Below are 11620 nucleotides of genomic sequence, written 5' to 3' on the forward strand. Positions count from 1 at the left end.
AGAGAGAGAGAGAGAGAAAATGTGTGTGTGTATTGTGAGCAAGTAGACAGACGAATTTGTTTAAGGTTGAAAAGAATAAACTCTTCAGAGATTTTATTTCTCCTTTCTTAAATATTTATTTTGTTACAATGTCTGTGAATGTTTTGTTTCATGTATGTTTGTGTACCATGTGCACACCTGATGCCCAGAGAAGCCAGAAGAGGGCACCAGGTCCTCTGGAACTGGAATTAGAGAGAGTTGCTAACTACTGTTGCAGGTGCTGGTGTTATGCCCAAATCTGTGGTGCTGGCCATATCCTGGCATAGCTGGTCTTTTTGCTCCTGTTCGGTGTTTGTGGCATGGAAATGTCTGGTATCTCTTACACCTGGTTAAGGTATTTGCAGAACAGAGGACAAAGTTAAATTAAGGGAAAAAAAAATTTAGGACCAGGGAATTGAGGCGGATGTATCTGACCTGTTTAAGGTGGATTCTTCAATTCGGTTCCTTGGAACTCACAAGAATTCTTTGGGTTTGTGAAAACAGAAGTTTTAGACATATGTCAGAATGACTGTGACAGCTATTTTTGCATAATGAAAAAGTATTTTTAAGACTATGAAAGGCATCATGAGAGAGAAATTTGATCTGAAATTTGTTTGGTGAGGTTGTCCTTTTGGCTTTGGAGCCTGTCCTGGAACTAGCTCTGTAGACCAGGCTGGTCTCGAACTCACAGAGATCCGCCTGCCTCTGCCTCCCGAGTGCTGGGATTAAAGGCGTGCGCCACCATCGCCCGGCGAGGTTGTCTTTTTAAATTGACAAAACCTCTCAGCTGTCAAAGTGCATCAGAGATCTTTGAGAAGGATAAATTTAATTTGTTTGGTGAGGTTATCCCTTTAAACTGACAAAACTGAAAGTAATAATAAATTACAAAAGACCTTATATTTCATCTCATTTTTCTATTTTTCTTTTATTATAGCTTTCAGTTATAGACTACAACCATGAAAAGAAACATGCAAATGACCAGACAGTCATTTTTTCAGATGAAAACCAAATGGACCTGACAGCAAGTCACACTGTGATGATTACCAAAGGCCTTTCAAATAATACCAAAAGTGACAACTCCACAAAGATAGATACCACATCCTTTCTGGAGAATTTAAAGAATCATGCTGAGGAATCAAGAATTAAAAAGAAATTAGAATGCCCCATAATTTCCATAAGTCAAAATACTTTCTCAGAAAAAATAAATTCTGAGAACTTCATAAAAAGATTAAAAACAGGAAAATATAGTACCTCTCTTGATAAGGAAAATTCTGAGATACCTATTTATTCCAAAGAATCAAACAGTGTCTCTTCTACACATCAAATGCATGTATCTCTTAATGTTGATAAAAACAGTAGTAATAGGACTAGAATCTTTAGCGAACAAGATGATGGGATGGATTTGACCCAGTGTCATACAGCCTATATTCAGACTTCTATTCCTCCATCCAGGCAGGACAACTTAGGAGGATTTAAACATGATACTGTAATTTATGGCAATGAGTGTATGGAGTTGACAGCTAACTATACAACATGGATTTTGCCATCAGAAAATAATTTATCTGAAACAGAAATGAAAACTCAAAATGTCATGATGAATTTTACAACAGTTGATGAAACTAAAGCTTCAGAGAAGAAAACAGTTCTTAAGGATAAGCTAAATGCTGCTTTTCAAGTCTCTTTTCTAAACCCTGAAAATAAAATTCATATTACCAAAAGTCATAATATGGAGCCAGAAACTCATACAGTCTCACAGACCAATCAAGGCGCCAGCACATTCGATAAAACTTCAAAATCTATATGTTCTAGTCCAACTATTCAAGGTTATAAGACAATTTTTTATTCTAGTAGCAATGATGCAATGGAACTGACGAAGTGTCTATCAAGTACGAAGGAGGAAAAAAGTTTGCTGAAGCCTGATGGTAATTATTCTAAAGTATGTGCCAGTCCAGTTGCTGGCCTACTCATAGAGAAAACTACTTATTCAGAAGAGGATAACATGGAAATTACCAAGAGTCACACAATTGTAATAGATAATGAGATGTTCACACAAGGTCAAGAAAACATTAAAAAAGAAATTACAGATATACCAGTATCTGAAAAAGAAATGATTCCCCAAAATCATATAACTACATCAGAAGATGAGAAAATGAATGTAAATTATATTACAGTTCCTCAAGTATTTATGGAAGGATTACAAGAGAGCCTAACAAATAGACTATCTGACAGAAGGATTGAACCCTTAGCAGGTGAAGATATGGATTTGTCTGAAAGTTATACAAGTCAGTTAGGAAGTCAAGTTATTCCTACAACTTTTGACTTAGCTTCAAAGAATTTCACTGAGTCTTATTCTCAGAGCAAAAACTCTTCAGATGACAGGGGGAAAGTGACTAAAAGTCTTACCCAACCATTCCAGAAAGCAAGCATTATACTCAAAAACATCCTAACTGACTTCGAAAGCAAAGAAAAACATCCAGTTTTGAAGATTTCATCTTGTCTTGGTAAAAAGTCTCCTCTGTCAGTTGATTATAATCAGGACATAGCAAGAAGCCATAATATATCCTCTTCTGGTACAGTTTTGGATGAACAAGTAACAGTAGGACATACAATACAGGACCAGAATTCTAAACTTTTTGAGCCACAGAGGAAAAACTTAGATGATCCCACACCTGACTGTTCTCATAAGATGATAATTTCTTCAGAGGAGGAACAAACTATGGATCTAACCAAGAGCCACACTATTGTAATCGGGTTTGGGCCTTCTGAAATACAAGAACAAAGTAAGACTAACTTAGAACATAGAAACAGCCATCTCACAACAGTAAACAGACAAATAGATGTGAGCATTCCTATAGAAAAAACTGTAGTAACAACTAATGAGATGGACATGTTAAAGGACAGAAGTATACAGAAGCCTGAATTTCTGAAAGAAAAGCAAAATGTCGAAATTTGTGAAAGAAAAAGTGCTCATGGACTACAAATTGATAAAACCATTTTATTTTCAGAGGGTAATGAGAATGATATGGATGTCACCAAGAGTTACACGGTGAAAATAAACCATAGATCTTTATTAGATAAACATGATTCTCCTTTACCTATGACAGGAACTTCTAAAACCATTTTGTATGCATGTGGACAGGATGAAATGGAAATCACTAGGAGTCACACAACTGCTTTAGAATGTAAAATTATTTCACCAGATGAAATAACTCCTAGCCACCCAGATAATGCTGTGGTGTCTATTAAAGGTCACGAGGAACTAGAAATGACAAAGTCCCATACTGTTTTTATTGACTATCAATCAGAGGCGAACAGTGCCCTTCCAGACAGATTTGACTTTGAGTTATCCAAGAAAAAATGCCTACAGAAGCCAAAAGGGGTGTCTACTACTGCTGAAGAAACTGTGTCCATTTCAAAAAATAGTGAAAGCAACCATCTAGCATCAAAAGGTAGCCAACTAACAATACTGGAGGAAGGGTCTAATAGTGGGCCTAGAAAAGATACTAATGATGATTCTGAGACATCTAAATTAGCCACTTGGAAAAATGCCAAAGATATACAAAAACCTGGATTTCTGAATGAACTTCTGCCAAACAAAACTCAGAGAAGAAAAAGCCTTAGGCTCCAAAACAACAAGACGTTTCCAGAGAATGCTAAAAATAATAGAGGTACCACTCAGAGTTCTGTGGTTGAAATAAGTAATAAAATTAACCTGGAAGATGGAGAGGACTTCAGTTTTGTGCCATTAACAGGAACTTTTAAACCAGTTTTGTCTGCACACACGCCAAAGGACATGGAAATCTCTAGAAGTCAAACCACTGCTTTAGAAAATAAAACTGACCCAGCAGATGAAATAACCATACCTGTGGATAACACTGTAATGTTTCTCGATAATTTTGGTGATCTGGATGTCACCAAGTCCCATACTGTTTTCATCGATTGTCAAGTCAAAGAGAAAGTACTTCATGAATATACTAAGCTTGGAATGGCAAGAACAGAAAACTGTAGTGGTCCTGAAAGTGATGCCTGTATTCAAAAAGCATCAAACTCTATAGTTTCATCTAATGTTTCATGCTTTAGAAGTGTTAAGCCAAGTCTGAGTAATTTGAATGGAAAAACTGAGGATGTTTTAGACTTTCATACCGTTCATATATTACCTCCTACAGAACAGTCACTTGAAATAGGAAACCAGGCACATAATATGAGTATAGCACAAACTACAGAAATGTATAATCAAGGTTCCAGTGGTGGTAGAGATGAAGAAAATGAAGATCTTCATATTGGAGCTGAAACTACCTCTCTACCACTAACGGCCGTTGTCAAAGACAAAACAAGAAGATGTTCATTGGGAATCTTTTTGCCCAAATTTCCAAACAAGAAAAATTGTAGTATCACTGTTGTTGATGACCTGGAGCAGATTCCAGCAGGTGGAACTGACTTAAATCACTTAGAAACTCAGCTAGTCTCTAGTAAAGATTCAGACATTGGAACTGATGCAGTCAAACTGAACTTGAGTCCATCTCAGTATATAAATGAGGAAAATCTCCCTATATATCCTGATGAGATTCTTTCCTCAGACTCTATCAGCACAGACACCGAAGAAAAGGCTCTGATTGACACATACTATAAAGAGATTTTACCATCGGAATGCAAAATAGAAATTTGCAATGCCCCAAAAAGAACCCGGGTACAAGAAGATGATAATGTTATAAATGAGAAAAAAATCAAAACACATGATAGTATACAAAATCAGGAGGTAAGTTGTCTGAAATCAAAAGTGTTTTTGAATCTTGTATTTTTGCTTTTGAGATAGATGTTCTAGAACCCTGCTGCTGTATAACTTTCTAAGTGTCAGGATTACAGGTATATACTACTATACTCAGCTGTATTTGTATTTTAAAACTTAAGATGCTCTTGAATTTTAAATTTCTAAGCAAGTGGAAACTATTTCTACTTACTATAGATTAAAGAAATATTTCTGTATAGAATTTTCAGGGGTCAATTGGTAAGAGGACTTTAAAGATAATGAAATAGTAGCCTATCTCTGTAATCCCATCACTCTGAAGGCTGAGGCAGAGAATTGCTGTGGCAAATACCCACAAAAATGCAATTAAAAATTTTATAAATAAACCCGGCATGGTAGTGCATGCCTTTAATCACAGTGTTCATGAGGCAGAGGCAGGTTGATTCAGAACACAGAGAAACACTGTCTCAAAAAGAAAAAAAAATTGTACAAATATTATCCAGGGTTAGAACTGTGTCTTGACTTTTTGAGACATCTTACGTTATTCCCTAGAATAGCCTCAGAGTCCCAGTGCTCTTGCTTCTACCTCCCAAGTCCTGAAATTATAGATGTTCAAGTTTGTGCTCTATAATACTGCATCAAACTTGTACAACTCTAATTATTCAGTCACTTTTGCTGGTGATTCTTCAGTTTTGTTTTGTGTATAAGAATCTCTTCAGGGGTTATATATAATTGGAAAATTCTGTGTGTGTGTGTGTGTGTGTGTGTGTCTGTCTGTCTGTCTGTCTGTCTGTTTACATATGCACTCAATGCGATGGGGCACAGTTGGTTCTCTCCTACCTTGGGATCAAGTTCAAGTCTCCGACTTGCATGGTAAGTGCTTTCATTACTTACTGAGTTATCTAACACATTTTCCCTCCCTCCCATTTTGGTTTTTCAAGACAGGGTTTCTCTGTGTTAACAGCACTGGCAGACTTGGAACTCAGTTACTCTGTAGACCAGGCTGGTCTTGATTTCACAGAGATTCACCTGTCTCTATCTCCTGAGTGCTGATATTAAAGGCATGCACTACCCACCATTCCAGGCTCATCATGCACGTTTACTTTCTTTGGAGCCTGTCCTGGAACTAGCTCTTGTAGACCAGGCTGGCCTCAAACTCACAAAAGATCCGCCTGCCTCTGCCTCCCGAATGCTAGGATTAAAGGCGTGCGCCACCACTGCCTGGCTATACTTGTTTACTTTTTAAGATAATGTCTAACTATCAAGTCCATGCTGACTTTGTTAGGGTTCTAGGGAAGTTCCCCCCCCCCCAAAAAAAAAAACCCTCCACACATGCACTCAGCATTCTTGTTTTTGTTTTGTTTTGGGAGGGGGGTTATTTTCAAGACAGGGTTGTTTTCTGTGCAACAATCCTAGCTGTCTTGGAACTAGCACTGTAGACTGGGCTGGCCTTGAACTCACAGAGATCCACCTGCACCTCCCTCCCAAGTGCTGGAATCAAATGTGTGCATCATCACTAGTCTCTCTTTCTTGATGTTTTTCTTCTAATTCTTTCTAACTCTCTCAGACTTGATATTTTCCTTCTAACTAATTTTAACCATTTTTGTTCTGTCCTTTTCAGCTTATATACCCCAGCAAAATCTTTCAGGCAGTATAAGAATTACAATGTGATTACATTCTGATTTTCAAGTGAATAGTTAAAATGAATACAAGTAAAAAGCAACATGTTTTCCATAGCCGCCCTTACATAATTAAATTATCCCAAGAACACATGTACATTCATGCCCCCAGCAACTTGTTATATAGTAACAGTGTGTAAGTAAACAAGATATTCTTTTATTGGCAGGCTGTATTTTAGATTACAAAGAAAGGAACAATCACTTGATTACTTATCTTGAAAGGTAATCTGTGTGTGTGTGTGTGTGTGTGTGTGTGTGTGTGTGTGTGTGTGTGTTTGTGTTTGTGTTTGTTTTGTTGAAACAGGGCTTCTCTAGCTTTGAAGGCTGTCCTGGAGCTCTCTTTGTAGATCAGGCTGGCCTTGAATTTACAGAGATCCACCTGCTTCAAATACTGGAATTAAAGGCACGTGCCACGACCGCCCAGTGAAAGATAAACTTATAAAGAATCTTAAAGGAATCATAAATCTAAATTTTCATATATGAAAAGGAATTAGTCGACTCTACTTTAAATCTTTAGGGTGCATACCCACTCACCAATAGATTTCATATCAGAAGACTGAGGGCAGAATTGGGTATAAGAAATTAATCATTACCTTTGGTCATCCTAGCAAGAAAGGCATGCCAACTAATGAAAATTGTGCTGCTTTGTTCTTGTTACCTGACCTTATGTGCCTTTCTAAAACTTTAGATACTTCTTGGGTTTTGTAGCTCTGTGCTATTTGACAAAATATCTTAGTCTAACTTTTTTTTTTTTTTTTTTTTGGATTTTCAAGACAGGGTTTCTCCATAGCTTTTGATTCCTGTCCTGGAACTAGCTCTTGTAGACCAGGCTGGCCTCGAACTCACAGAGATCCACCTGCCTCTGCCTCCCAAGTGCTGGGATTAAAGGCGTGCGCCACCACCGCCCTGCTCTCTTAGTCTAACTTTTAAGTTATTTTCAAAGCTTTGTTTCAGCTATGATGCACTCTGAAACCTGTGAACACATCTCCCAAAATGAAGATTAAAAGAGTTTAAACTAGCTGGGCTACTAGGACTCGGTTGTTTTTCTTAATCATTAACCTAAGGCCCAGTCTATATGGCTTCTCAATAGAAACTCTTGTGTTCTGTGTGACACTTCCTTATTTACATTTTTTTTTCCTTATTTACATTTTTAAGTATCAAAATTCTATTTAAACTAACATTATTATTATCAATCTAACAGTACAGTTTAGGAAGAAATCATCCTAATAATAATCCACCCCTAAAAATCTACAGTAGGATGGGATGTTTCCACAGGGTAAACACTACATTACAGGCAGTGGTGATCTCCCCACTCCCATTCACACCATGCTAGATACTTGAGAAATATGATAGCAGCAAACATGTAAAAGCACAGCAAGAGCAAAAAGCCTAAACTTGCTATATAGAATAAACTCTCTTTGAAATCAAAGTTAGACCTATCTGCATTTTGAGTGTTGGGATTAAAACAACCATGCTTAAATGATCTAAATAATAAAAGCAGGGCTACATGGTTTGATTTTAACCAAATGAATTTTCACTGACTGGGCTATAGACCAGACATGCATTTCTTTTCTTTCTTTCTTTTTTTCTTTTCTATTTTTGATTTTTCAAGACAGGTTTTCTCTGTGTTATTGCCATAATTGTCCTAGAACTATAAGAATAGACCAGACTGGCCTCAAATTCATAAGAGATCTGCCTGCCTCTGCCTCCAGAGTGGTGGGATTAGAGGTATGTACCACCACCACCAGGTCAGAAATGCATTTCTCCTGTTTATTCTCAGGGGTAACATATACACTAAATACTCTAGTCTGCATTTTTTTGTGTATTGGGGGATACAATTTTTATGGTTGTCTGTACCTGTGAGTGTGTGTGCATGTGTGTATAGGCAAGAAGCTGATATCTAGTGTTTTCCTCTAACATTCTCCATCTTATTCTGAGACCAAGTCTCACACTGAACCTGGAGCTTACCACAATCATTTGTGTTGGCCAGTGAGCCCCAGGGCTCTGCTGTTCTTCACCTCCCTCCCTTCTTTGCTCTCTCGTCCTGGGGGAATAGGTGCATGCATGCTTATGTCCAGCTTTTTTTTTTTTTTTGTTTTGTTTTTCGAGACAGGGTTTCTCTGTGGCTTTGGAGCCTGTCCTGGAACTAGCTCTGTAGACCAGGCTGGTCTCGAACTCACAGAGATCCGCCTGCCTCTGCCTCCCGAGTGCTGGGATTATGTCCAGCTTTTTATTGGGCACTGGGGATCTGAACTCCAAACCTCATGCTTGAACAACAAGCACCTTTATCCAGGTTCTAATTTCCTTTTCTGATGTAGCTTACATATTGGTGGCTAGCAGCTAAATAATTGAAAATTTTAACATTAAAGACCTAATTTGTCTGATAACTTTAATAAGTTATTGTATATGAATTATATAGATAATTTTTTATAAATAGTATTTTTGTTGGTATTCAACATTTAGTCTCTGTAAATACCAAGCTCATAACATTATACTGATGTTTTGAAGTATGTAATTACAATGTAGTGTACACATGAACATACACTTGTGCAAATGCATAATATAGAAGGAGAAACCTGCAGCAGCATGCATGTGGCTATCATGGGACAATTTATGGAATCAGTTATCTTCTTTTACATTGTTTCTGGGAGTAGAACTAGGGTTACTAGGCTTATATAACAAGTGCCTTTACTGACTAAGCTATTTTACTTGCCCCTATGCTGATGTTTCTTTGATAATTTCAGATTTTTGATCATCATACTGAAGGGGATATCAATAAAAATGTCAACAGTGTATTGATAAAAAGCCTGAGCAGGACCCCGTCTAGTTGCAGCAGTGATCAGGATTCAATCAAGGCTGACGGAATCTCTCTGGACATCAGTAGTAAAACCTCTATTTATTTATTTATTTATTTATTTATTTATTTATTTAAATATTTATTCATTATGTATACAGTGTTCTGTCTGTATGTCTGCCTGCAGGCCAGAAGAGGGCACCAGATGGGTGGTTGTGAGCCACCATATGGTTACTGGAAATTGAACTCAGGACCTCCGGAAGAGCATCCGCTGCTCTTAACCACTGAGCCAATCTCTCTAGCCCCAATTTTTTTTTTTCAAGAAAGGTTTTTCCACGTGTAACTCTGGCTATTCTGGTTCTCACTATGTAGACCAGGATGGCCTTGAACTTAGATCCTTCTGACTTTCTCTCCTGCGTACTGGGATTAAAGACATTTGCCACCAGCACCAGGATAGCAGTAAAATCTTTATGAAGGCTAAATAATAACAGTTTGTTGAATCCTTGATTGATAAGTACATTTCAGTATAGGAAATATTTTAATGCTATATAAACCCTCTCAGGTATAGAGTTGATAAGTAAAGTAATATTTCACTTACATTTGATTTTTAAAAATTTAATGAAATGACAAGTGTTATACTACAGAGGAATAGTTCATTTCCTCCAAAAGCTTCTTATTAGTGGAAAAACACTGAAGGAAGCTTCAGTATTACAGATACTTTGTCTTACTAAGTGATAGCTTCCTAGAAACATCCTAGTAGATAGAAGCATCCGGATCATGAACAGCACATAAATCTGAAATCTTAGTTAGGGTTTCTATTGCTTTGAAAAGAGTTCATGACCATTCTTATAAAGGTTAATATTAAATTGGGGTGGCTTACAGTTTCAGCGGTTTAGTCCATTATCATCATGGCAGGACATGGTGGTATGTTAGGCCAACTTAGTGCTGGAGAAGGAGCTAAGAGTCCCACATCACTGGATGGTGGTGGTGTACTTCAGTACTTGGGAGGCAAAGGGAGGCGTATCTGTGTGAGTTTGAGGTCAGCCTGGTCTACAAGAACTAGTTCCAGGACAGCTAGTTCTCCAAAGCTACACAGAGAAACCCTGTCTCAAAAAAATTTAAAAAAGTGGGGGAGGGGTGCTGGAGAGATGGCTCAGAGGTTAAGAGCACTGGCTGCACTTATATACAGAAGTCCTGAGTTCAATTCTCAGCAACCACATGGTAGCTTATAACCATCTATAATGAGATCTGGTGCCCTCTTCTGGTGCGTGTGCAGGCATGCAGGCTAAATAAATATTTTTTTTTTTTTTTAAAGTCCTACATCTTGGTCTGCAGGCAACAGAAAGTGAGTTGTCATGATGGATGTGGCTATAGGAGACCTCAAAACCCACTCCACAATGACACACTTCCTGCTAATAGTACTACTTCCTATGGCCAAGCATTCAAACACATGAGTCTATGGGAGCCATACCTGTTCAATCTACCACAATAACTAAAATTAACTTTACATTTTAGTTTTGGTTTGTTTTTGGAATAAGGTCTCACTATGTAGCTTTGACTGCCTACCATTGGCTATGTAGACCAGGCTGGTCTTAAACTCACAGAGATCTACCTGCTTCTGCCTATCTAGTGTTGGGATTGAAGGTGTATACCACTATTATAAGCCTTATTGTTTCATTTTGACTTGTTTATTATGTAAATTTTGCTTTGCTTCTAGCACAACGCAATAGCCAAATGGAATCACAGTTCCTTGGTGACAGTATCTGTGAAGATAGTTTGAGGGAGGTATGTCAAAGCATTTCTCACTTTAATTATTTTAATTAAGTGTATGTGTATGAGTGTATGTATGCACAGTACACATGTCACAGCCTGAGGACAACTTGCAGAAATTTCTTTCTCTATCATGTGGATCTTAGGCATTGAACTCAAGTTGTTAGAGTACCCTTATCTACTGAGCCATCCCGTAGGCCACTGCTTCTCACTGTGGTTTTGTTTTGTTTGTTTCTTTATGTTTAAACAGGGTCTTATTATATAACCCTGTTTGACTTGGAACTTACTATATAGACCAGGCTGGCACCAAACTCCCTGAGATCGGTGTTTGCCTCCAAAGAGCTGGAATTAAAGGCATGAACTTATTTTTCACATTTTGCTTTTTTGTTTGTTTTGTTTTTTAAAGTAGGGTTTCTCTGCTTGGCCTTGGCTGTCTGAGAATTAGCTTTGTAGACCAGAGATCTCTTAACTCTCAGAGATCTGCCTGAAAGACTTACGCCACCTCCCAGCTATTTCTCACTTTTATAATTGGGTTGGTTAGCCTTTTACGGTCTAGTTTCTTGAGTTCTTTATATATTTTGGAGATCAGACCTTTGTCAGTTGCGGGGTTGGTGA

At 37.7% G+C, this 11620-nt stretch overlaps 1 protein-coding gene across 1 annotated transcript in view; it reads left to right on the top strand.

The window, feature by feature from the left end:
* Nucleotides 1–11620, top strand: part of Knl1 (kinetochore scaffold 1) — a 65572-nt gene that overhangs the window by 23315 nt on the left and 30637 nt on the right. The window contains exons 8-10 of the mRNA XM_013352594.2: nt 953–4774; nt 9186–9324; nt 10953–11020. Of these exons, the coding sequence (XP_013208048.1) occupies nt 953–4774; nt 9186–9324; nt 10953–11020 (4029 nt within the window). The remainder of the gene's footprint in view (nt 1–952; nt 4775–9185; nt 9325–10952; nt 11021–11620) is intronic.

The sequence above is a fragment of the Microtus ochrogaster genome (assembly GCF_000317375.1).
Source record: "Microtus ochrogaster isolate Prairie Vole_2 chromosome 14 unlocalized genomic scaffold, MicOch1.0 chr14_random_1, whole genome shotgun sequence".
Taxonomy (NCBI): Eukaryota; Metazoa; Chordata; class Mammalia; order Rodentia; family Cricetidae; genus Microtus; species Microtus ochrogaster.